At 42.6% G+C, this 27,133-nt stretch overlaps 1 protein-coding gene across 3 annotated transcripts in view; it reads left to right on the forward strand.

The window, feature by feature from the left end:
- LOC109889363 (talin-2) overlaps nucleotides 1-25,788 on the forward strand; it is a 144,458-nt gene extending 118,670 nt beyond the window's left edge. For 2 of the 3 annotated variants that reach the window (XM_031822773.1, XM_031822774.1), the window contains 15 exons: nucleotides 9,554-9,700; nucleotides 10,833-10,999; nucleotides 11,319-11,502; nucleotides 11,896-12,021; nucleotides 14,700-14,816; nucleotides 15,424-15,609; nucleotides 17,915-18,022; nucleotides 18,140-18,245; nucleotides 19,022-19,027; nucleotides 19,561-19,685; nucleotides 21,489-21,614; nucleotides 21,712-21,774; nucleotides 21,885-22,067; nucleotides 22,175-22,300; nucleotides 23,206-25,788. In XM_031822773.1, the coding sequence (XP_031678633.1) occupies nucleotides 9,554-9,700; nucleotides 10,833-10,999; nucleotides 11,319-11,502; nucleotides 11,896-12,021; nucleotides 14,700-14,816; nucleotides 15,424-15,609; nucleotides 17,915-18,022; nucleotides 18,140-18,245; nucleotides 19,022-19,027; nucleotides 19,561-19,685; nucleotides 21,489-21,614; nucleotides 21,712-21,774; nucleotides 21,885-22,067; nucleotides 22,175-22,300; nucleotides 23,206-23,334 (1,899 nt within the window). In that variant the 3' untranslated portion in view covers nucleotides 23,335-25,788. The remainder of the gene's footprint in view (nucleotides 1-9,553; nucleotides 9,701-10,832; nucleotides 11,000-11,318; nucleotides 11,503-11,895; nucleotides 12,022-14,699; nucleotides 14,817-15,423; nucleotides 15,610-17,914; nucleotides 18,023-18,139; nucleotides 18,246-19,021; nucleotides 19,028-19,560; nucleotides 19,686-21,488; nucleotides 21,615-21,711; nucleotides 21,775-21,884; nucleotides 22,068-22,174; nucleotides 22,301-23,205) is intronic. The other variant, XM_020480738.2, reaches the window with a different exon arrangement.
- The last annotated feature ends 1,345 nt before the right edge of the window (nucleotides 25,789-27,133 follow it).

Below are 27,133 nucleotides of genomic sequence, written 5' to 3' on the forward strand. Positions count from 1 at the left end.
AGTATTCAAACCCCCGAGTCAATACTTAGCCATTTGGCAGCGATCTGAGTCTTTCTGCTTAAGTATATAAAGCCTTGTTTACATTGGCAGTTTGAAGTGACTCAAATAAAATAAAATGTGCATATCTGATTCTAATATGTTCTCAAATTGAATTGGGTGGTTTGAAGCCAGATACAAATCTGATTCCTGGCCATGCGACTTCTGTGTGAATGGACAAATCTGATTTATTTGCCCTCACGTGGTTTTTAGACGTTTATTTAGCATATCTTGTTGCTTAGTAACTGGGTCATTCTATGAAAATAGTGGCTTTCTGAACAGCCAACTTTTACAAATTGTAATTCTTTTTTTTAAATGTAAACTTATAGTCAGATATTAGTTAACATCTTAACATTATAAATTAACATAAATGACAGCTTAACATAATTGTATATTTTCACTACATTACATTTAAAAAAGCTTGTGCTGCCTTTTTGTCACTGGTGTTACCTATATTTTAGATTACAGTTCAGGCTTTCTAGAATGTAATGAAACCAATGACAAACATTGGATTATTTCACACAAATTTTATCAATTTATTAGCAATATTTTTAGTGACAAATCATTTCAGATTCCATAAGATGGGTTGATTTAATATGAACAATACAATGAAGGTTATTGGTTAAGATTATAAGATTAAGACAAATATGAAGCCTATTGACTAAAATGTGTCATTCATAACACAATAGATTTGTGGTCTGTAAAGATGTTATATATATAATTGTATTTGATTTCCAGTTTAATATGCATGCAACATTATGCTCTCTGAACTACCGATACCGGATCCGGGAGCGTGACTACACCCTCAGGCTCATTACCATAACGCAACGTTAACGATTTCTAAAAATCGCAAATGAAATTAAATAAATATGCCTGCTCTCAAGCTTAGCCTTTTCTTAACAACACTGTCACCTCAGATTTTCAAAATATGCTTTTGAACCATAGAAAATTTGTGTAAGAGTGTTGATGGCTAGCTTAGCATTTAGCGTAGCATTTAGCACATAACATTTTCACAAAAACCAGCAAAGGAATCAAATAAAATAATTTACCTTTGAAGAACTTCAGATGTTTCAATGAGGAGACTCTCAGTTACATAGCAGATGTCCAGTTTTTCCTGAAAGATTCTTTGTGTAGGACAAATCGCTCCGTTTTGTTACTACACATTTGGCTACCGAAACTAACCGAAAATTCAGTCACCAAAACGTCGAACTTTTTTCCGAATTAACTCCATAATATCGACCGAAACATGGCAAACGTTGTTTGAATCAATCCTCAAGGTGTTTTTTCACATATCTCTTCATTGATATGCCGTTCGTGGAAGCATGGTTTTTCTCAGAATCCCATGGAAAAATACCAGCAGCTGAGTTTTGCGCACCAATTTCCACGCAGGACACCGTGCGGGACACTTGGAAAATGTAGTCTCTTATGGTCAATCTTCCAATGATATGCCTGCAAATACGTCACAATGCTCCAGACCCCTTGGGGAAACGATAGAAAGGGTAGGCTCATTCCTGTCGCATTCACAGCCATATAAGGAGATGATGCAAATCGGAGCCTCAGAAATCCTGTTCATTTCCTGGTTGCAGAAACATCTTGGTTTCGCCTGTAGCATGAGTTCTGGGGCACTCACAGTGAAAATCTTTGCAGTTCTGGAAACGTCAGAGTGTCTTCTTTCCAAAGCTACCAATTCCATGCATAGTCGAGCATCTTTTTGTGACAAAATATTGCGCTTAAAACGGGAACGTCTTTTTATCCAAAAATGAAATAGCGCCCCCCTAAGCTCAAGAGGATTTATACAAACATGAAATCCTACAGTCACACCTATCCACAAAACTACATTGGTTGTTAAAACAGTATATATCAATTCTCGTGCCGTGAAAAATATTGTGTAGGCCTACTTAAAGGGATAGTTCATCTGAATTACAAAATTACATATTGGTTTCCTTACCATATAAGCAGTCTATGGACAAGGTATGACAGCAATCAATGCTTTGGTTTTGTGCCACAAATGCAAAATAATTAGCATTTGAAACCGTGTCCAGGTAAACAAAAACATGGCTTGTCATACCTTGAACAAAGACTGCATACATGGTACCCTGAAGATGGCGCCGAAGAACATGGCTGACGCTTTACTTTCTCCCTACCAATTGCGCAATTTTAATTTTTGTTTGCGTTTTGTGTAACTTATTTGCTTTACTTATTGTGTACATATTGTTGCTGGTACCGTCTCTTAAGACCTAAAATAACTTCCGGACATCAGAAAAGCGATTACTCACCGCGGACTGGAAGAAACTTTTTCCTTTAACGAGTCCGATGAGAAGGATATCCTGCTTTCATTGGAACATGCCCATATCCACGCCTTTTGCATGAAGAAAAGACACCGGAAAAGAGGCCGCAGATTGGGCGCCCTCCCATTGCCTTCCATTCTCCTTGCTAACGTGCAGCCATCAGAAAATAAAATTGATTACCTACTATTAGCATTATCCTCCCAACGGGACATTAACCTGTCTAGGACTGGAACCCCGTTCCACTAGCGGAACCCCTCGCCAACAGCCAATGAAATTGCAGGGCGCCAAATACAAATCAACAGAAATCTCATAAATCAAATTTCTCAAACATACAAGTATTAGGCACCATTTTAAAGATAAAAGTCTTGTTAATCCAGCCACAGTGTCTGATTTCAAAAATGCTTTAGAGCGAAAGCTCCACAAACGAGTGTTAGGTCACAGAAAAACCCAGCCATTTTTCCAGCAAAAGAGAGGAGTCACAAAAAGCGCAAATAGAGATAAAATTAATCACTAACCTTTGATGACACTCATAGGACTTCATATAAGACAATACATGTATGTTTTGTTCGATAAAGTGCCTATTTATAACCAAAAATCTCATTTTACATTGGCGTGTTCAGTAGTTCCAAAACATGCAGTGATTTTGCAGAGAGCCACATCAATTCACAGAAATACTCATTATAAATGTTGATGAAAATTCAAGTGTTATGCATGGAACTTTAGATACACTTCTCATTAATGCAACCGCTGTGTCAGATTTCAAAAAAACTTTACGGAAAAGCATACCGTGCAATAATCTGAGTACGGAGCTCAGAGCCCAAACCAGCCAAAATAAATATCCGCCATGTTGCGCAGTCAACATTTAGTCAGAAATAGCATTATAAATACTCACTTTCCTTTGATCTTCATCAGATTTTTTTCTATTTTTTATTTTTATTTTTTTTACCTTTATTTAACCAGGCAAGTCAGTTAAGAACACATTCTTATTTTCAATGACGGCCTGGGAACAGTGGGTTAACTGCCTGTTCAGGGGCAGAACGACAGATTTGTACCTTGTCAGCTTGGGGGTTTGAACTCACAACCTTCCGGTTACTAGTCCAACGCTCTAACCACTAGGCTACGCTGCCGAATGCACTCCCAAGAATCCCAGTTCCACAATAAATGTATGATTTGTACGATAAAGTTCATCATTTATGTCTATATACCTCCTTTTGTTAGGGCGTTTGATAAACAAATCCAAACGCACATGCAACTTCCAGCGGAAAGGTCGGACGAAAATTCCAAAAAGTTATATTACTTGTCGTAGAAACATATCAAACTATGTATAGAATCAATCTTTAGGATGTTTTTATCATAAATGTTCAATAATGTTCCAACCAGAGAATTCCATTGTCTGTAGAAAAGCAATGGAACGAAAGCTACCTCATGTGAATGCGTGTAACTGAGCTCGTGGCTGCTGGCAGACCTCTGACTTATTCCCCTGTCATTCAGCCCCCCTTCATAGTAGAAGCCTGAAACAATGTTCTAAAGACTGTTGACATATAGTGGAAGCCATAGGAAGTGCAAGATTACCAATATCCCACTATCTTCAATAGGGGCTGAGTTTAAAAACTACAAACCTCAGATATCCCACTTCCTGTTAGATTTTTTTCTCAGGTTTTTGCCTGCCATATGAGTTCTGTTATTCTCACAAATCATTCAAACAGTTTTAGAAACTTCAGAGTGTTTTCTATCCAATACTAATAATAATATGCATATTTTAGCATCTGGGACTGAGTAGGAGGCAGTTTACTCTGGGCATGCTTTTCATCCAAAAGTGAAAATGGTAGTTTAAAATGGGTATGAAAATACTGCCCCCTACACTCAAGAAGGTAAATCAGTTTTACCTCATTTCTACCAGCATGTCACATGTAGTAGGGGCGGCAGGGTAGCCTAGTGGTTAGAGCGTTGGACTAGTAACCGGAAGGTTGCGAGTTCAAACCCCCGAGCTGACAAGGTACAAATCTGTCGTTCTGCCCCTGAACAGGCAGTTAACCCACTGTTCCTAGGCCGTCATTGAAAATAAGAATGTGTTCTTAACTGACTTGCCTGGGTAAATAAAGGTAAAATAAAAAATACACATACACTTAGGTTGGAGTCATTAAAACTAATTTTTCTACCACTACACACATTTCTTGTAAACAAACTATAGTTTTGGCAAGTTGGTTAGGACATCTCCTTTATGCATGACACAAGTCATTTTTCCAACAATTGTTTACAGACAGATTATTTCACTGTATCACAATTCCAGTGGGTCAGAAGTTTACATACACTAAGTTGACTGTGCCTTTAAACGGCTTGGAAAATTCCTGAAAATAATGTCATGGCTTTAGAAGCTTCTGATAGGCTAATTGACATAATTTGAGTAAATTGGAGGTGTACCTGTGGATGTATTTCAAGGCCTACCTTCAAACTCAGTGCCTCTTTGCTTGACATCATGGGAAAATAAAAAGAAATTAGCCAAGACCTTGTAGACCTCCACAAGTCTGATTCATCCCTGGGAGCAATTTCCAAATGCCTGAAGGTACCACGTTCATCTGTACAAACAATAGTACTCAGGTATAAACACCATGGGACCACGCAGCCGTCATACTGCTCTGGAAGGAGATGCATTATGTCTCCTAGAGATGAACGTACTTTGGTGTGAAAAGTGCAAATCAATCCCAGAACAACAGCAAAGGACCTTGTGAAGATGCTGGAGGAAACAGGTACAAAAGTATCTATATCCACAGTAAAACGAGTCCTATATCAACATAACCTGAAAGGCCACTCAGCAAGGAAGAAGCCAGTGCTCCAAAACCAACATAGAAAAGCCAGACTACGGTTTGCAACTGCACATGGGGACAAAGATCGTACTTTTTGGAGCAATGCCCTCTGGTCTGATGAAACAAAAATATAGTTGTTTGGCCATAATGACCATCGTTGTGTTTGGAGGGAAAAGGGTAGCAGCATCATGTTGTGGGGGTGCTTTGCTGCAGGAGGGACTGGTGCACTTCACAAAATAGATGGCTTCATTAGGCAGGAAAATTATGTGGATATATTGAAGCAACATCTCGAGACATCAGTCAGGACGTTAAAGCTTGGTCGCAAATGGGTCTTCCAAATGGACAATGACTCCAAGTGTACTTCTAAAGTTGTGACAAAATGGCTTAAGGGCAACAAAGTCAAGGTATTGGAGTGGCCATCACAAAGCCCTGACCTCAATCCTATAGAAAATGTGTGGACAAAACTAAAAAAGTGTGTGAGAGCAAAGAGTCCAACAAACCTGACTCAGTTACACTTGGTCTGTCAGGAGGAATGGGCCAAAATTCACCCAACTTATTGTGGGAAGCTTGTACGTTTGACCCAAGTCGTTCCTGCTCTCAGCCTCTCTGTGTTTTGCCTGTCTGACCCGCCATTTTCTTGGCTCCTGTTTTTTTCCCTTTCTGTGAGATCCTCCACTCCCTTTCTATTTTGACTCTCTAAATCCTTTAAGTAAGTCTAGTGTTTATGTTTTAGGCAGTCTGTGGTGTGGATCAGCATCCCTGCGCTGTCCGTGGAGTTTGCTTTTCAGCAGCACCTAATTTTGCTATATCTATCAAAAGGAAATCCATATTATGTGATTACAATATTGAAACAATGAAATGTCTTTTTAATTTTTAGCTCTGTCAAGTTGGTTGTTGAACTTTGCTAGACAGCCATTTTGAAGTCTTGCCACAGATTTTCAACCTGATTTAAGTCAAAACTGTAACTAAGCCATTCAATGTTGTTTTGGTAATCATCTCCAGTGTATATTTGCTTTGTGTTTTAGGTCATTGTTTTGCTGAAAGGTACACTTGTCTACCAGTGTCTGTTGGAAAGCAGACTGAACCAGGATTTCCTCTAGGATTTTACCTGTGCTTAGCTCTTTTCTGTTTATTTTTGTCCTAGGAAACTCCTGAGGCCTTGCCAATTACAAACATACCCATATCATAATGCAGCCACCACCATGCTAGAAAGTAATATGAAGAGTGGTACTCAGTGATGTGTTCTGTTGGGGATACCCCAAACGTATTGCTTTGTATTCAGGAGATAAAGTACATGTCTTTGCCACATTTTTTGCAGTTTTACTTTGGTGGCTTATTGCAAACAGGATGCATGTTTTGGAATATTTTTATTCTGTACAGGCTTCGTCCTTTTCAATCTGTCATTTAGGTTAGTATTGTGGAGTAAATACAAGGTTGTTGATCCATCCTCTGTTTTCTCTCACAATCATTAAACTCTAACTGTTTTAAAGTCACCGTTGGCCTTGTTGTGAAATCCCTGAGCGGTTTCCTTCCTCTCTGGCAACAGGGTTAGGAAGGACAGCTGTGTCTTTGTAGTGATTGAGTCTATTGATTCACCATCCAAGTGTGATTAATAACTTCACCATGTTCAAAGGGATATTCAATGTCTGCTTTTTTTTTATCCATCTACCAATAGGTGCCCTTCTTTGTGATGCATTGGAAAACCTGCCTGGTCTTTGTGGTTGAATCTGTGTTTGAAATTACCTGCTCGACTGAAGGACCTTACAATTATCTGTATGTGTGGGGTACGGAGATGAAGTAGTTTTTCAAAAATCATGTTAAACTGTACTATTGCACACAGAGTCCATGGAACTTATGTGACTTTACTCCTGAAATTTAGGCTTGCCATAACAGAGGTTGAATACTTACGGACTCAAAATATTTCAGCTTTTCATTTTTTATACATTTTTTAAAAAATTCTAAAAACACAATTCCACTTTGACATTATGGTGTATTGTGTGTAGACCAGTGACACAAAATTGATATTTCGTGTGGAAAAAGTCGAGGGGTGTGAATACTTTCTGAAGGCACTGTATGTACAGATATACTAAAGATACAGCCTTATTCTAAAATGGATTAAATAAATTGTTTTCCTCATCAATCTGCACACAATACCCCATAATGACGAAGTGAAAACGGGTTTTTCGAAATGCCTTGTTTACATAAGTATTCAGACCCTTTGCTATGCAACTTGAAATTGCGCTCATGTGCATCCTGTTTCCATTCTTCATCCTTGAGATGATTCTACATCTTGATTGGAGTCCACCTGTGGTAAATTCAATTGATTGGACATGATTTGGGAAGACACACACCTGTTTATATAAGGTCCCACAGTTGACAGTGCATGTCAGAGAAAAGACCAAGCCTTGAGGTTGAAGGAATTGTCCGTAGAGCTCCGAAACAGGATTGTGTCTGGGGAAGGGTTACAAAAAATGTCTGCAGCATTGAAGGTCCCCAAGAACACAGTGGCCTCCATCATTCTTAAAGGGAAGAAGTTTGGAACCACCAAGACTTTCTAGAGCTGGCCGCCCAGCCAAACTGAGCAATCGGGGGAGAAGGTCCTTGGTCAGGGAGGTGACCAAGAACCCGATGGCCACTCTGACAGAACCTTCCAGAAGGACAACCATCTCTGCAGCACTCCACCAATCAGGCCTTTTATGGTAGAGTGGCAGACAGAAGCCACTCCTCAGTAAAAGGCACATGACAACCCACTTGGAGTTTTCCAAAACCCACCTCTGATGAAACCACGATTGAACCCTTGGGCCTCAATGCCAAGCATTACGTCTGGAGGAAAACTTTTTTTTTTTGTCGTACTTTCTAACACTTTTCGCCACAATTTTGTGATATCCAATTGGTAATTAGTCTTGTCCCACCGCTGCAACTCCTGTACGGCCTTGGGAGAGGTGAAGGTCGAGAGCCATGCGTCCTCTGAAACACGATCCTGCCAAGCCGCACTGCTTCTTGACACACTGCTCGCTTAACCCGGAAGCCAGTCGCACCAATGTGACAGAGGAAACGGCGTACAGCTGGCGACCAACGTCAGCGTGCAAGTGCCCGGCCGCCATAAGGAGTTGCTAGAGGACGATGAAACATCCCAGCCGGCCGAGCCCTCCCCTAACCCGGACAATGCTGGGCCAATTGTGCGCAGCCTCGTGGGTCTCCCGGTCACAGCCGGCTGCAACACAGCCTGGGGTCGATCCCGGATCTGTAGTGACGCTTCTAGCACTGCGATGCAGTGCCTTAGACTGCTGCGCCACTCAGGAGGCCATCTGGAGGTGGTGGCAGCATCATACTGTGGGGATGTTTTTCAGCGGCACGGACTGGGAGACTAGTCAGGATCGAGGGAAAGATGACCTGCTCAAGACCTCAGACTGGGGGCGAAGGTTCACCTTCCAACAGGATAACAATCCTAAGCACACAGCCAAGACAACACAGGAGTGGCTTCGGGACAGGTCTCTGAATGTCCTTCTGTGGTCCAGCCAGAGCCCGGACTTAAACCCGATCGAACATCTCTGGACAGACCTGAAAAAAGCTGTGCAGCGACACTCCCCTTCCAACCTGACAGAGCTTGCGCGGATCTGGAGAAAAGAATGGGAGATACTCCCTAAACACAGGTGTGCCAAGCTTGTAGCGTCATACCTAAGAAGACTCAAAGGCTGTAATCATTGCCAAAGGTGCTTCAACAAAGTACTGAGTAAAGGGTCTGAATACTTACGTAAATGTGATATTTTTGTTTTATCATTTTTTAGAAATTAGCACAAAAAAAACGAGTTTTCGCTTCGTCATTATGGGGTATTGTGTATAGATTGAGGGAATAAAAACAATTGAGTACATTTTAGAATAAGGCTGGAACGTAACAAAATGTGGAAAAAGTCAAGAGGTCTGAATACTTTCTAAATGCACTGTATGTCACAGGGTGGATGGCATTCTTTGATATGATGCATCTTCCTTGAGGCTGTACTCCATAATGTGAAATCAAACTGGAATATATTTTCACATCTCAAACCTCTGGCTCCCTGTCTCAGCTGCACCCACATAGTCTGTGTTTAAAGATCATCTCTGCTATGAGATGGGGGCCGCTAACGACAGTATGTGTCAAAACGTAGCCTAATAACAACACACACTTATCAATACCCTTTACATAACTGGCTGCTGGAAATCCTTGTTACCATAGTGACATTGTACCCCTCCAAGCCTAAAGGCCTATAGTGATGCTAGTAATGAAGTACCACCCACCCATGAATCAGGTTTACCCAGCAGCCTGATAAGAGGCATTGTCTGCTCTGTGGAGGGAGGGAGGGCTGGCGGGAGGGAGTGAGTGGGTGGGTGGCAGCTCTCTCAGAGATGACTCTGTGGTACTGATGGACTGGCTGGCTGTGCTTGCAGGTGGGCTTCCAGATTAAGACGCGGGTCCAGGAGCTGGGCCATGGATGTATCTACCTGGTTCAGAAGGCTGGGGCCCTGCAGATGAGCCCCACTGACAGCTTCTCCAAGAGGGAGCTCATCGAGTGTGCCCGTGGCGTCACTGAGAAGGTAGGCTGGAAAGAAGGCTGTTATAGTGTAATTCTTAAACCTTGAGATAAATTGTGATAACTTTAAAGTCTGCAATGTTATTATCTGAATGCAAATAAATATATTTCAGTTGAAGAAAGAGTCATGGTATGAATGTCGTTCTGGTGTCAGGGAAATAGCTGAGAATAGGCTCTCAGGATTATGGTTTGTTATAATGGAGCATTCTCCACTGTGCCTGAAAGCCCTTATTCCCCTGGGGGAAGAACTGGGGGAGTGAATCAAGCAGACCTACAGTAGGTGTCATGAAACTGGAGTTATGTTTTCTATGTGTTGTGTTAAGATAACAACTTGTGCTCTACAGTAGCCGTGAAGATTAATATCAGTTCAGTGTTTTAGTTTATGTTCTCTTGATTGTACTTATATAGTGAAATTAGACCAATTTGTCCCTTCTGTGACCCTAGACCTAGCAGAAGATATCACTGGTTCTCAATGAGTCGGCATCAGAATTTCTTGTCCTTACCCACTGCATGATTTGATTCAAGGCTCATATCAGACTTGAATCATTTGTGGCCTAATGCTTTTGAGGACTGGGGAGCTGAACCTTGCTATGCCTCATTTGAATGCGTCTCCCATGGCTTTTCGTTTGTTTGTGAGGGACCGCAGACGTCTGTCTGTCTGTCTGGACTGGGAGGGAGAGTGTGTGTGATGCAGCGTCGGATTCATTGTTTTAACGTGTTTGTGCAGCAGCAGGCGGCTCAAGGCTAATGCACGGTTCCCCCTCTCTCTCCTTCTGCTAGCTCCCTAACAGCTCCCTGCTCAGTCCAGCTCTCTCAATTGCCTCACGGTCGGTCCTCCCATTACCTTGATTCACATCTTGAATTGAATGCAAATGGGAAGCTTTAATCAAATGAGGATTCTACCAACATGTTAATTGGTGATGGTGGATCGTGCACTGTAAGCCGTGGACCCTGAGTGGTGGTTGTCATTCACAGATAATAGCAGATATTATGCCTAAGCTCATTCGTTTTCTCTTAACATAATAAGGTCAGAGGGTATGATTAGTTTATGATCATGCTCTGTGTTTGAATGTTTTTGAGACCGACCTGGAGGTGCTGTTATTAATCCTGTGTTGTCTGTCTGTCTGTCTGTCTAGGTTTCCATGGTGCTGTCTGCACTGCAGGCAGGTAACAAAGGCACTCAGGCCTGCATCACAGCAGCCAGCACTGTCTCTGGCATCATCGCTGACCTGGACACCACCATCATGTTCGCCTCGGCCGGAACACTCAACCCTGAGAACGAAGAGTCCTTCGCAGACCACAGGTGAGACCAGACCAGGACAGAGTAGTGAGGTGAACACTGTTCTGTTGAGGAGATAACCTTGGGACAAACGTATTAAGTCCACAGAAACCACAGGTTTCTGTGGACTTCATACGTTTGTATGGGTCAGTGAAGGAATATGGATCAGTGAAGGAATAGAATAGAATGCATGGACTTTGACCTCATACAAGATGGCTTTCTTTTGAGAAAAATGAATATTTCTTCCCATAAATTGCAGCTTCTGTATGACTATAGAGTATTCATTTCAATAAATCTTTGTTCCCAATGGGTATTTTACAAGATTTTGTGTGGTGTTCTTCAGGGAGAGCATCCTGAAGACAGCCAAGGCTCTGGTGGAGGACACTAAGCGGCTGGTGTCTGGGGCAGCATCCAGTCAGGACAGATTGGCCCAGGCCGCCCAGTCCTCAGCCAACACCATCACCATGCTCACTGATGTGGTCAAACTGGGGGCCACCAGCATGGGCTCTGACGACCCAGAGACTCAGGTAATACACTGACCACACCCTGTTGGATTGAAAGGACAACACATAAATGTAACACTACAACAATCTTCAGACACTAAACAATTTTTTTGAATAAATATTTACACATATTTATATCACATACCAAATAGTCCAATCATAATTTAACCTGTATGCCCATGTATTATATAAAGGTAATCCTGACAGACCTGTCTGTCTAGCCATTCTGTAACCGAGCCCTCTTATATACATTTCCTCCTGCTGTATCTCTCCCCTTCACTTTGTTAAAAGTATCATAGTTCCAAGAAGAAGTGATAAGGCCAGGCTTGGTTAAATCCTGCCCTGAGGTAGGCCTGATAAACCTGTACTTGTGCTGTATTAATGTCTCGCTCTCTTTCTCCTGCCCCCTCTTGTCAGGTGGTCCTCATAAATGCGGTGAGAGATGTGGCCAAGGCTCTAGCTGAGCTCATCGGTGCCACCAAGTGTGCTGCAGGCAAGCCAGCGGATGACCCATCCATGTATCAGCTGAAGAGTGCTGCCAAGGTACTGTAAGACACACACATCTTTAACGTAGAGAATATCCCACTGCATTTGTGTGTTCAGCCGCCCTTGTTTTGCACAAATGTAGCTCCTGTACAGGGATATGCTTATCTATAGATACAGTATCTAATACAATATGCTGTCTTGTGTGTGTCACAGCAGCAGGTTCTCAAATCATTACGTAGGATCCGGTTTCCAGCAGGATATGACACTCTCTTATCGCTGTTCGTGTTTGACCGTGTGTGTGTGTGATGCGTGTGTGTGTGAGATGCGTGTGTGTTTGCCACTGTCACTGAGATGGGTATCAGGTGTGTGTGACTCATGCTTGTCCCAGTGGGTGTGAGATCTGAGCCATCTGTGATCACACCACTGTGACTGTAGGACTGTAGAAGCTCCTTATCTCCAACACTATGGAGAGATGGCCACTGACTGGGGCTTTACTGAAGCCTAGCCAAACCTACCTGCCCTGTCCTTTCTATTCACACTCTCCCTCCATATCCACCAACACATAGGCCAGCAGTTCAGAGACACAAATGAACTCCACAGTAATCTTTCTCAATTTTAATAGAGGATATCCAAGGAAACATTACACTAAACAGACTTGGGAGCATATTTCGCAGTGTGCAGAGACCTCATAGTTCGCAGGCCTTACAGCCCGAGTCCAGGTATGGGATTTAACCTGACAAAGATGTTGGTTCCCAATTGGGGATCAGCCCTCCCACCGTCAACTGGAACGGTGGCGCACGGAATGCAAAAATATTATTGGAAATATTTAAAGTCCAATAGCTCAAATGAACGATAAACAACTTGTTTATCTAGCCAGCAAGTCAGATTTCTAAAATGTTTTACCGCGAAAACATAGCACATATTTATGTCAAACCACCACCGAAGACACACCGAAGACACAGCTAATTTCCATAGCCAAATTGAACAAAATATGCAATCACCAAACGCAGGATTAAAAGAAAAATAATTTCACTAACCTTTTGAAATCTTCATCAGATGACAGTAATATAACAAGTTACAGTACATTTATGTTTTTTTCAATAATATGCTATAAATATCCATAAATCTCTGTTTACAATGACGCCATGTTAAAAAAATGCTACTCAAATGTCCGGAGAAATGACGATGGCTTCGGCAGATGCCGTCAGCTAACATGGAATACACAACATAAACTTTGACTAAATATGCATGTTCTACATATATATAGAAAGATACACTTCTTCTAAATGCAATCGCTGTGTTACATTTATTTTTAACATTACAGATTTCGTTCACTAAGCTATAATATGAGTCGGCGCTCAGGAATTAGCATTTTGGCTCCTCTATCTCGGAGTCCACAGAAACCCAAATTTAACACATAAATATTCCCTTACCTTTGCTGTTCTTCCATCAGAAGAGCTGGAAGGGTTTATACTTACCAAAAACAGCTTTAGTTTTGAAGTCTGTGTCTTTCGGTTATCAAACACGACATATTTCGGTTGAAATGCAGCCAAAAAGTAAAGTGGGTGCGCACCAAAACGTCGAAATTACATATTATATGTCGACTAAACTTGTCAAACTATGTTCAGAACACAGCGTTAGCATGTTATATAGCTTCACAGCAATTCTCAGGACGAACAGAAACACACGCATCGTTTAATCAATCTTGGAAGAAAGACATCACCGGAGCAGAACGCGCATGAGAGTAACCTGTTTTCTCGCGTGATCGAAAGGTTTCGGCTGGCCAAAACTCTCGTGAGCGCACGCTGAAGGCATAGAAACGGTTCCCAAGCACCTACTGTTCCCAGGACTGTAGGTGCTTGGGAAGGGTGGGGGCGATGATGTCAAAGTTGGGCCAACTTTTATGATGACAAGAGAGAGTTTGGGAGAATGAGTGCCCTGAGAGTTCTGCTTTACTTACAGACATAATTTAAACGGTTTTAGAAGCTTTAGAGTGTTTTCTATTCAATAATAATTTTTAATTGCATATATTAGCAATTTTTGACAGATTTATTTTCTGTTTACTATGGGCACGCAATCACCCCAAAGGGGGCAGCAATCAGCCCTATCCCCAAGTATATCTGTCCTTGGTTATAACTTGGACCAGATCAAAGGATTTATAGGTTGACTGTATCGCCAGCATCATATAACCATAACCAAAGCATTACCTCTCTAAGACACGCCCCTAATCCTTCTCACCCTTCAATCACTCTTATCCTCCAACAATTCAGCCATACATATGCAACTCTGTTACATTAGGCTTATTTTCCTCTCTAGTTTTAATCTAATTAGGGCCACCCATGTAACCTGCTCAAGCTCACAGCTTGTTTTCATTCCTCCAACATATGGTGACCTCCGAATGGGACCCTCTCTCAAACCCCTCAGTGCTCTGTTAGGTTTGTTGAAATATGTTCAGCGTTCCATGGCACAATCTGCTCCTCACAAACAAGCTGTACACGGTCTGTTTGAGGTTTTGTTGTAGGGTTCTTGCTTATAAAACAAGTTTGTCTGTGTTTCTGCTTCAATGTTTTTGTATAGTATGTATAGTATTGTCCTTCCATTCTGTTGGTGTTCTATCTACTGCGAGACCCCAGTCTGGTCTCTGGTACTGGGGGGAGACGGCGCCACCTGCTGGCCTGGCTCTGTGTTTTGTGAGTGTCATCCCCACTTCTACAGTCCCTCTCTCTCCCTGAAAGGTGATGGTGACCAATGTGACGTCACTGCTGAAGACGGTCAAGGCAGTGGAGGATGAGGCTACTCGTGGGACAAGGGCACTGGAGGCAACCATTGAGTGCATCAAACAGGAGTTGACAGTAAGACTCCTTGACAGGCTCCCCTTGCCAGGCTGGTTAAAACCAGGGAGGTGTGCCTCTATATTGAATGCCGTACCTAACCGTTAAAAACAACCATTTTTTACTTGACTTAAACTCTGATATCTTTTCAACTTTTGCTGCTCCTCTTCTCCTCTCCTCCCCAAAGCCCTGCAGTATTCTCATTGGTCTTATCAGGGATTTTGTAGCAGACACAGGGGGAAAGAGACCCTGAAATTCGCGTCCGCTTGTTTTTCTTGTGATTTACTGCTAATCCTTATCAGTGTACCCTCAGGACCACAACAGGCTTTACTTAGGTTGCAAATCCAATTCAAACACATCCCACTTAGCTCACAATTATAGTAGCATCAATAACACTAGGACATTTGTCCACCCTACGTATTTACTCTAACAGTGGTCGTTTACACCTCGGGCTGACTGTTGACTGTTTAAGACTAACAATAAGCGCCAGGAGTATTTTCGAGTCAGGTCATAACGTCAGGAAAAACTCCTGTCCCTTAGTAATAATGCACAAACATGTGCATCAAAGTAGATCATCCTCAGTGGCTGTCAATGCAGTCACAGTTAGTCATGCTGTGTGTGTGCGCAGGTGTTCCAGTCCAAGGACGTCCCCGAGAAGTCGACCACGCCGGAAGAGTTTATCCGCATGACAAAGGGCATCACCACAGCAACAGCCAAGGCTGTGGCAGCGGGCAACTCTGCCCAGCAGGAGCACGTCATCGCCACAGCCAACCTGAGCCGCAAAGCCATCTCTGATATGCTGACCACCTGCAAGGTGATAATCCACCCCAACCCTGTCAAATCAGGCTTCACACTGACACTACAGCACAGCATTCAGTCCCATTATGCTGCTCTGCCAGGGAAAATGTGAGAGCAGGACAGAAGGGGCTAGTTCAGATGGCTGGTGTGACTCACTCATGGTTCGATGTCACTAAGCCTTGAACATTAGACATGATGTCCTTCAGGCACATCACAATACTTTACTTCTATCAGTGAAAAGACCAGGAAAGAAGGATCAAAATGTATTTGGAGACCTTAACATACTGGCTCATACTGCTCTAAATAACATACAGTCTGGATCACAGGAGGTTTGTGGCACCTTAATTGGGGAGAACGGGCTTGTAGTAATGACTGGAGTGGAATCAGTGGAATGGTATTTAATACATCAAACACATGGTTTCCAGTTTTATTTATTTTTATTTTTTATTTTACCTTTATTTAACCAGGTAGGCAAGTTGAGAACAAGTTCTCATTTACAATTGCGACCTGGCCAAGATAAAGCAAAGCAGTTCGACAGATAAAACGACACAGAGTTACACATGGAGTAAAAACAAACATACAGTCAATAATGCAGTATAAACAAGTCTATATACAATGTGAGCAAATGAGGTGAGAAGGGAGGTAAAGGCAAAAAAAGGCCATGATGGCAAAGTAAATACAATATAGCAAGTAAAATACTGGAATGGTAGTTTTGCAATGGAAGAATGTGCAAAGTAGAAATAAAAAAATAATGGGGTGCAAAGGAGCAAAATAAATAAATAAATAAAAATTAAATACAGTTGGGAAAGAGGTAGTTGTTTGGGCTAAATTATAGGTGGGCTATGTACAGGTGCAGTAATCTGTGAGCTGCTCTGACAGTTGGTGCTTAAAGCTAGTGAGGGAGATAAGTGTTTCCAGTTTCAGAGATTTTTGTAGTTCGTTCCAGTCATTGGCAGCAGAGAACTGGAAGGAGAGGCGGCCAAAGAAAGAATTGGTCTTGGGGGTGACTAGAGAGATATACCTGCTGGAGCGTGTGCTACAGGTGGGAGATGCTATGGTGACCAGCGAGCTGAGATAAGGGGGGACTTTACCTAGCAGGGTCTTGTAGATGACATGGAGCCAGTGGGTTTGGCGACGAGTATGAAGCGAGGGCCAGCCAACGAGAGCGTACAGGTCGCAATGGTGGGTAGTATATGGGGCTTTGGTGATAAAACGGATTGCACTGTGATAGACTGCATCCAATTTGTTGAGTAGGGTATTGGAGGCTATTTTGTAAATGACATCGCCAAAGTCGAGGATTGGTAGGATGGTCAGTTTTACAAGGGTATGTTTGGCAGCATGAGTGAAGGATGCTTTGTTGCGAAATAGGAAGCCAATTCTAGATTTAACTTTGGATTGGAGATGTTTGATATGGGTCTGGAAGGAGAGTTTACAGTCTAACCAGACACCTAAGTATTTGTAGTTGTCCACGTATTCTAAGTCAGAGCCGTCCAGAGTAGTGATGTTGGACAGGCGGGTAGGTGCAGGTAGCGATCGGTTGAAGAGCATGCATTTAGTTTTACTTGTATTTAAGAGCAATTGGAGGCCACGGAAGGAGAGTTGTATGGCATTGAAGCTTGCCTGGAGGGTTGTTAACACAGTGTCCAAAGAAGGGCCGGAAGTATACAGAATGGTGTCGTCTGCGTAGAGGTGGATCAGGGACTCACCAGCAGCAAGAGCGACCTCATTGATGTATACAGAGAAGAGAGTCGGTCCAAGAATTGAACCCTGTGGCACCCCCATAGAGACTGCCAGAGGTCCGGACAGCAGACCCTCCGACTTGACACACTGAACTCTATCAGAGAAGTAGTTGGTGAACCAGGCGAGGCAATCATTTGAGAAACCAAGGCTGTCGAGTCTGCCAGTTGTTTGATGCCATTCCATTTGCTCCGTTCCGACCATTATTATGAGCCGTCCTGCCTTCAGCAGCCTTCTGTGGTCTGGATAGTATATCATAATGTAGTGTTTCCCAACTCCAGTTCTCGAGTACCCTCTGTGGCAGCACCGGACAACCACACATGATTCAACTCATTGAGGGCTTGAATGATTAGTTAAAATGTTGAATCAGGTGTGCTTGTCCGGAGCTACAACAAAACATTTTACTGTTGGGGGGTACTGGAGAACTGGAGTTGGGCATCACTGGACTAGTGGTCACACTATATTTTAGACATTGACTCACTGACTAGGCAGAGCATATCACTAAGCAGAGCATATTACCAGGCTGAAAATATCACTTGGCATAGAAAATGTCACCTTTTCTAAGTTGTTGTTTCTTCTTCCAGCAAGCGGCCTGTCATCCAGAGGTGAGTGAGGAGGTAAGGAGCAAGGCCCTGCACTACGGGTCAGAGTGCACCACTGGATACATCGACCTGCTGGAGCAAGTACTGCTGGTGAGATGGAGAATACAATGCATCACACGGACAACACCTTATGACTCATAACCTCTCTTAGCTTGGCCTGATGGCATATGTTGCCATGAGGAAGATTGTGTCTCTGTTTGTGTCCAGGTGCTTCAGAAGCCCACGGCTGACCAGAGGCAGCAGCTGGCGGTTCACTCCAAGTGTGTTGCGGGATGTGTGACAGAGCTAATTCAGACAGCTGAGGCCATGAAGGGTGAGACCGTACACAGCGCTGCTACACACAATTGCATACATGCGCACACACACACACACATTCACCTAGAGGAGCATAGTTCGACCAGACTACTGCATTCTGCAGAAACACGACATACCATTCTGGCTATTTATTCAAACAATGTACATTTGTGTGCGTGCGTGTGCGGGTGGGCTGGAAACCTATTGTAGCTGGAAATGACAGATTTATTTTATGGAACATCTACATAGGCGTACAGAGGCCCATTATCAGCAACCATCTCTCCTGGATTTTCTAATGATCAATTAGCCTTTTATAATGATAAACCTGTATTAGCTAGCACAACATGTCATTGGACACAGGAGAGATTGTTGCTGATAATGGGCCTCTGTACGCCTATGTAGATATTCCATTAAAAAAATCAGCAGTTTCCAGGTGTAATAGCTATTTACAACATTAACAATGTCTACACTGTATTTCTGATCATTTTGATTTTATTTTGATGGACAAGAAATGTGCTTTTCTTTCAAGAACAAGGACATTTCTAAGTGACCCCCAAACTTTTGAACGGTAGTGTAGTTCGGGTATAATGTGTATGTTTAGGTTTTATATACAGGGCACGTTTGTAAAAGAGATCTAGGTTTCAATATGTCTTCCCTGTTAAAATAAAGGTTCAATAGAAAATAAGAATATTGTGTTTGGGTGAGAATTGGATCCCAGTCTACAGCCAAAGACCCACTGGGGTTATCCATTTCACCTCTAATGCCTCTTCTTTCCCTCTCTCTATCCTGCCTCAGATGGGGGTAAGTGAGAGATGGGGCTGTTTGGTTCCTGCAGATCACTTTTCACACAGGCACAGAGGGGAGGTAGAGAAGGGGGGAAGGGTGACTGAACAGATTTCCCCAGGGTTCAACATAATCTGCAACAACATCATTCCATCTGCTTTTCCAAGCTGTTCCCAAATAGTCCCGTTTTATGGCCACTTTAAAACCTATAAAGAGTGGCAATAATCCATTGAAAGTATATTTCTTTAAACTCTTATTTAACCGTATTTAACTTTGAGGCATTAGAATCGCTATAGACAGAACATGGAGTGGAAAACATGAAAGGTAGATCTGGTTGGCTTTGTATGTTCAGAGGTGTAATGCTCGTTATCATTGCATGTGTGGAGTTGTTTGTGTGTTGTAATTTGACTGGTGTGATGTGGATTTTGTTATGTGCGGTGGCATTTGTATAGACAGGGCATAAGTGAACTGGCTTTGTCTGAACTGGGAATGTATTTCTGTGTTGTAGGATTTGTATAATGTGGTTATGACCTCTCGGTGGTGTGGTTTAGGGTCAGAATGGGTGGACCCAGAGGACCCCACTGTCATCGCAGAGACTGAGCTGCTGGGTGCGGCAGCCTCCATCGAAGCCGCAGCCAAGAAACTGGAGCAGCTGAAACCCAGAGCCAAGCCCAAGGTAGGCCTACCAGTCCCCTTCTCAACCACCTCCAACACCTCTCTCCACACCTCTCAGACCAGACCTCCAACACAGAACACACCTATCTACTCAGGAAGGCTACCTGTGCCAAAGATAACAAAGGTTCACATTGACTTTAAAGTACAGTAATTTGTTACAATCTCAGAGCTGAGATTGTGATTTGTTGGGGGGGAAATGGGAGTATTATGTGAACTGTAACCCACCTGTAAAACGATGCTGACTCAAGACAGCCTACTTGTGTGTTCTGTGAGCTTGCAGAATGTTGATGTATTTATGGCCGTTAGAAGCTGTTGTCTGGGGAGCAATCTGGTGTTTTTCTAGAGATTCTGTAGAGCCGTGTTGCCAGGAGACAATTACATTACTGGGACCTGAAGCTTATGTTGGAATGAGTACACATTTGTGATGATCTGTCTGAAACCTATTGAAGGAAAGGTCATCCTCCTTGTTGAACCCATTTCCTTTGTTTAATTACAGCATTCCGTTGTTTTTAGAGTAAAATAAGAAGGGCCTTTCTCAGCCCAAGGTGTTCACCCACTTTCATGGAGTGATTTTGCACAACGCAAATTTACTGATCTTAAACTGTAACAAAACTATCTCTGTGAGTACTTCCATTGTCTGAAATTTGATTACGAAAGTTGAACAGTAAGTATGTAAGGTGTGAGCTGTATACATTTGTGTGTTTGTTTGTGTGTGATGGTGTGTACATTGAACCTCCCAATACTCTTCCTCCTTCTCCTGTAGTGCTCTGTGGTGTTCTTGTTTTGTGTCATTGGTTGATCAGATCTGGTCCCTCTCTCCAGCTCTCTGGTGCAGTAATAAACATGGCTGGAGAATCTCCTGTTTTCATATGAGACTTTCTGACTTTCTGACTTCAGCAGGGCACAGTGTTTATTAGAGGGGGGTGTAGGGAGGTTTGCTTCTTTTGGATGTCAGTATCTGTCTGCCCTCTAGTGAGCTGTTAACAATGGTGCATGCCATCTTCTTCCACAAGGCAGAGAGGCAGGGCAGAGATTTTGAGGTCTTTGTATCTATCATGAAACAATCATTCTTACCAGCTACGGTTTACGAGGTTTACTGCAGAATACCTTAGACCTCAAAATATCAAGCCCATAGTACAACTTCAGAAAGGAACATTGAATAAAACATCTAAATCAGAGTGAACCATGTTTCCTCTAATGACGAGGTAAGGTCTGTGACTATTTACAACCCCTCCTATTCACCTTCTACTCCCTCCTTCCATACTTTCCTCTCTGTGCCCCTTCTCCCCTCCTTCCCACCCTGTAGAAGGACCTCTCCCGCCCCAGCATGCTTCACTCTTCCTCCATTCTCTTGAGATTTTGTAGACCTGGAAGCCTTCTCTGCAGGCCTCTGTCTGATATGTTTGATATATTAGGTTGTTATTCAGTCCAACTATATATCAAACATATTCCTACAGTGTCCCGCCCTGTCTCCAGCCACGTGTGCCTTGTGTGTTGGTGCTGCTGGCATGATCTGTGGTCACTGACTGATGTAGTCTACTGAGACAGGAGTGACATTATTTATTTCCTTTTTTAGAGGTGCTTCTGTATCTTGCAAAGTGTTTTGTTTGGATTTTCCAACCGCAAACAGTATTTGAAGATCCGTGGAAGCATTCCCCATTATGAAATGTGTTGGTGGATGTGATTGGCCAGTAACTCAACATGGCACCATAAAACAACCAATGGAGTTTATTGTTTTGTCTTATTGCCACAAGATATCGCCCTAAGTGCATTTCCATGGTTAAATGTGTGCTTTTGCTTTTAGCAAGCTGATGAGACGCTGGACTTTGAGGAGCAGATCCTGGAGGCAGCGAAGTCCATAGCTGCAGCCACTAGTGCTCTGGTGAAGTCTGCTTCTGCAGCTCAGAGAGAGCTGGTGGCGCAGGGCAAGGTCAGTTACAACTGTTTCAGAATCATAAATGTCTGAATGTCACCTCAGCAACAAAAAAAACAAGTCTGTGAAATGTCTCTCTCTCTCTGCCCTCCAGGTGGGATCCATTCTTGCCAATGCTGTAGATGATGGCCAGTGGTCACATGGTCTCATATCTGCTGTGAGTTTCCATCATTGTTTATTTTTTACATGTACTATTAAAACCGAACTTGATCGTGAAACTGTGCATGGTGAATCAATGTTTCTATGTGTGGTTGCTATTCCCTGTAGGCGAGGATGGTGGCGGCAGCGACCAGTAACCTGTGTGAGGCAGCCAATGCCTCAGTCCAGGGCCACGCCAGTGAGGAGAAGCTCATCTCCTCAGCCAAGCAAGTGGCAGCCTCCACAGCCCAGCTCCTAGTGGCCTGCAAGGTCAAAGCTCAACCGGACTCCGAGGCCATGAGGAGACTACAGGTATAACCCTACTAAAAACAACACAACCCACTGGGTTCCACTGCTATTTCCCTGACTTCGCCTCCACACAATATGATGGCATTAACCATGGGTTCTGTATCCCTAAGGCTGCTGGGAATGCGGTCAAGCGGGCATCAGACAACCTGGTGAAGGCGGCTCAGAAAGCAGCCTTTGACAAAGCTGATGACCACAGTGTGGTGGTCAAGACCAGGTTCGTGGGTGGCATTGCTCAGGTGAGATTTTAGAGTTTATATTCTGAATACCCTGAATACACATTGAAGTGTCACTTTAATTTTACTTTGTGGATTTTCCACCTCTACCTTTTCAACTGTTCCCAGCTTTGCTGCCTTCACATGCAAATGTTTCCTCTCTAACTAAATGGTTTTGAAATTGAGGTAGGCCACTACAGTATGACTGAATAGAACAACAGCTGCGATTCAAATCTGTGGTTTCGCATGCATCCACAGCTGCCTGAACATCAAGTCCCTTGAAAAGTTTTCACATTCTTGTGGTTATCCACTCACTTTTCATCCATGGCCATATGTAATTGAAGAGTGGATGTCTACTTCTTAGCCTAGGGCTCCCTTCTACCTAGGAAGCTTTGTTTTCAACTGAGGAAGGTGATTGAGTGTCTTCCAGAAATCATGTTGTGTGTGCATTTGTGCATATATGTGTGCCTGAGTGTCTTTGCATACATGGGTGTGTATAACACTGAAGGGCTTCTAGCCAGCACCCCTCCAGAGACACTTTCCCAAAGCGGGTCTCTCTCGTGGGCTAGTCATAACCCACCCGCTGCCATCTCCCATATCCACAAGAGCTCCTTGCTTAAGAAAATAAATAGATACTTACTGCATACTTAAATTTAAGACATTCCACCAGTTACCACAGAACAGTTATGTTAATTCTAGGTTTTCTATAACCCGCCTTGAAGAAACCTACTGTGAAATGCAGTATTCCAAATGTTCTGAAGAAAATATTTCCTTTGTAGAACTCAATCAAGTCCATATGTACACTAAAGGGACTCAAGGAAATGGTTTGACAATTTTATTACCTGTTGGGTTTGAGTCTTACAGGACAGATTGAAGATGACCAGACTAAAGCATGTATTTAATATTTAACCCTTTCCTCCTCTCCTCAGATCATTGCAGCCCAGGAGGAGATGCTGAGGAAGGAGAGAGAGCTGGAGGAGGCCAGGAAGAAGCTGGCTCAGATCAGACAGCAGCAGTACAAGTTCCTGCCCACTGAACTGAGGGAGGATGAGAGATGATTGGTCCGGAGGAAAGTTGATGGACATCAGATTGGAAGCTATTGTTACACAGAGATGTAGCTGACACCTGTGATTGGCTGTTTCTCTCTCACTTACGGGTGGAGTGTATAACGTACTTGGGCCAGGCCTGTTTTATGAGAGGAACTAGTGCCTGTGTTCAGATGTGTGTGTGGATGTGTGTGTGTTTCACAGAGGATAATATTCACAGTATGACTTATAAGGACCAGCTGGCTACAGCTGTACTGTATTAGCGGGGTTAGGACCTGCAATCTGAAGATTGAGAGATTATCTTACTGATTTTATGGTAGGATACATGAATAAGGACATCAAAGTTAAATGAACATTATTGGACCCAATAATGGCAAATATTATTAATACTTTCAGCTTTCATGGATACATCTCTAAATCTGTTGATGGTAGTTTAAAACATGTCAAATAAAAATGGGTAGCTCACTCCAACTGGCACAGCTGACATAGGGATCTATTGCTTAAGTTCCTCAGACAGCATTCTAAGTGTTGGTCGAAGTATTGCTGTACTCCAATGCTTCATTTCATCATTGGCCTGCATGCACCATTATAACTAATACTAACCAATAGTGTAGCTTATAATTGGGCATTTGTAATATGTTAGTATATGAATGTGAGCTTTGGATTTGCTGTTGAATAGGTAAATGTTAGAATTTTATATACTGTATTTAATGTGATAGAACTTCATCTTCACACTAAAATCATAGTGTCAGTGGGTCTGGTCTGAGTGGATAGTAAAGCCAACAGCAGATGCTAGTACATCTTACAGCATCATAATACCTTTTACAATAATAATTCTCCAAGTAATAATTATCAATGGTGTGTGAGTAAGGTGATCACTGCCTCCTTCCTTTGGACATTCAGCTGTCACTCATATTTAAAGAGCATAATGCAGTCACGTGCAGAGGGTCATTAAGGGGCTAAATCTTGGGGTCTATGTGCGATCCTATCTGTAATGCTTGTCAGACTAGTATTCCCCCCCCCCCCCTCACTCTTTCTGGGCTGCCTGCTGCCTGCACGAGGAGGCTCAGTTTACATTCTTTGTCATGTTTGTTCTCTCTTGTCTCTGTGTTTTAATTCCAGTCTAATTGACAGTAGCCAGAGTTGGTAGTTCCACCATACACACGCAACAGCAAAGCTATGCTCCGTTTGGCCATGCCCTTTCCAGCTGATGGTGTTTATACTTATTACAGATTCCATTGAATTTGGAAGATGAGCTTCTTCTTGTGTTCATGTTCTTATTGTTACTCTCGGCTATGATCATAGCAATACATTAACACTCAATATACTATATCAGATTGATGAGAGTGCAGCACTGATTGGAATTGTATATGCAGCTGTGTATGGTGTTTTTACTCTTAAACAGCACTGAGATGGCTGGTATAACCTTATGCACTGAGCAGCGCAAGCAATGCCTTCCATGTTCAACCATTCAGGATTACTACTAATGCTCTTGTCAAATGTAACACGTGATGAAACTATATACAGTCCAGTCCTGACTAGGAAACTAGTTAATTTATGTTATTACAGTATTGGTGTAGTATAAGGTCATTAGTATTGCTTCCACTCCACCACCTCAACCCCTTGTTGTCAGTCTCTGGTCTGCATTGTGTACTAGTGCCTTAATTGATTCTGCTGTACCAACAGCTCAAGGCTGTATCTAAGCCTCATCCTTCTGGATGAGAACATGTCTCTACCAGCCTTTCCCAAACTCGGTCCTCGGACCCCAAGTGGTGCTGCTACACAGCTGATTCAAATTTTCAAAGCTTGATGATTAGTTGATTTTTTTTTTTTAATCAGCTGTGTAATCCTAGGGTAAAAACCCAAATGTACACCCCTTGAGGTCCTGAGGACCGTGTTTAGGAAACCCTGCTAGTCTAGTCTAACCATAACTCTCTAGGTCTTCAACTACCACCTAGTCCTATGCCATAACACAATGTATTGCCTTGGCTGGTAGCCCATCTGCCTGCCGTAAATCCTGCTGGTATATAAAGTGCATCCATGGGTCGTTTAGGTTTTAGACTATATACGAAAATTAACACACCACTGCATTCCATGAGCATGTGGCAAGTTGAACTCTTAAAGATGGGAATTTGCTCTGCCTTGATATTCATTCAACATACAAGTAATCCTTATTAATAGGACAAATGAACTTCCTTGTTTAATTGTTAAACCACTATAAATTTGTTTTTAATCGATAAATGTAATGACTATCCTGAGATAATGTATATTGTCTAAGCAATTTGTCTATAAGCATTAATTGAAATAGGAAAAAAGACTAGCTGTTATTCAAATGTAGGTGTTGTGCTTTCTTTAACAGAATGAATTTGTTTGAAAAGTTAAAATGAACTGATACTCTATGTATAATATTTATCTGGTCACAAAGGTATTTTTTATATTCACTGAAAATAAAGAGTTTGAAACAAGCATGGCCCAGTTTGTTGCTGGTCATTCTGATTAATGTACTGTATGTATCATTCATTCTTGAACAGGAATCCTGAATTGTCTGAAAGGGAAGTTGAATTGAATAGCAAAGCAAAGACTTTATCAGCTCACCAACATTCTTTCCAGTAGAGGTCCCTGTTAGTCTTTTCATTGCTGCGGTTGGGGTCACTGGGTGTTCTGAGAACTATGATGTAGTACTGGATGGCCATTACATAGCAAATGCAGTCAGCCAGACCAAATATGGTCATACAGTATATGCTTTATCCCCCCTGGTTCACTGAACAGACTGTTGTGGATACCATGCAGGGACTGGCTGCTATTTTAGATGTTTGGATGTGCTGGTGATGATGGTTGGTATTTCAATTCACTTTAATAGAATGCAAGTATATGGAAAGGAATTGCCCATTTCTATATTATTGCTGATATTAAAAGTCCTCTGATGTTTAAGTGATGCCATGTACTGTACATTAGACTGATTCTGTTTCTAGTAGATCTGACAATGGCAGTGGGCACGTTCTCTTCAGGTGGCCATTCTTCAAGTCAGTCTGGAGCTCACGTGCCAGTCCTCACAGTGCACAGCCCTGATTCTTCCCAGGACAGGCTGTACGAAATATGGTCAGAGCAGTGTTGCCCAGCAGTACAATACACAGAGCCAACCTAATGAACGCCATATTTGGCTGTTTGAATGTTTGGGTCTCATGTGAGGCCTGACCACACGGTGGAGAGGGAAAACTCAAGCCACGTGTTCAGCAGGGAAGGGAGTGCCATTCTACCACAACACAGACCAGAGGAAGAGGAGGATGTTTGTTTGGGGAGCTTTGGCTCTGGAATTGGGCTATCAAAACCTTCAATGGGATATGACTAATGCTGTGTAGAACCCACAATCTTCAGTGTGTACGTCCTCTTATTGTCATGAACTTCATGATTGCAGGCTGATTAGGAAACCGCTGTATTAGAACTGAAATCAGGTTACCACACTGGCTATTATTATGGAAACGCTTTCTGCCACCAGGATGAATACCTTCATGGCTCCAACATGATTGCACCAGTGGTGTGTATTCATGGATGCCAAGGGAAGCCAGGCTTCCCAAAAAAGTTGACAAAAAAAAACAAAATGTATCTTTCGTCTCTGTGTTTCATCATTTTCCTTCAATTTGTAAGAGGCTGAATGTATCTCACAGGAGAAAGCATCCGAGCGGGCAAAACAGCGATCCGCTGTCACTCTACGTGTAGACCATCTATCTGATGATGTCCAAACGAGTGTGACATTGTTCCCGCCCATAGCATTGAAGGCAAGGGAATTATAAAAAAATATATACAAAAATAT

The sequence above is a fragment of the Oncorhynchus kisutch genome, linkage group LG4 (genome assembly GCF_002021735.2).
Source record: "Oncorhynchus kisutch isolate 150728-3 linkage group LG4, Okis_V2, whole genome shotgun sequence".
Classification (NCBI taxonomy): domain Eukaryota; kingdom Metazoa; phylum Chordata; class Actinopteri; order Salmoniformes; family Salmonidae; genus Oncorhynchus; species Oncorhynchus kisutch.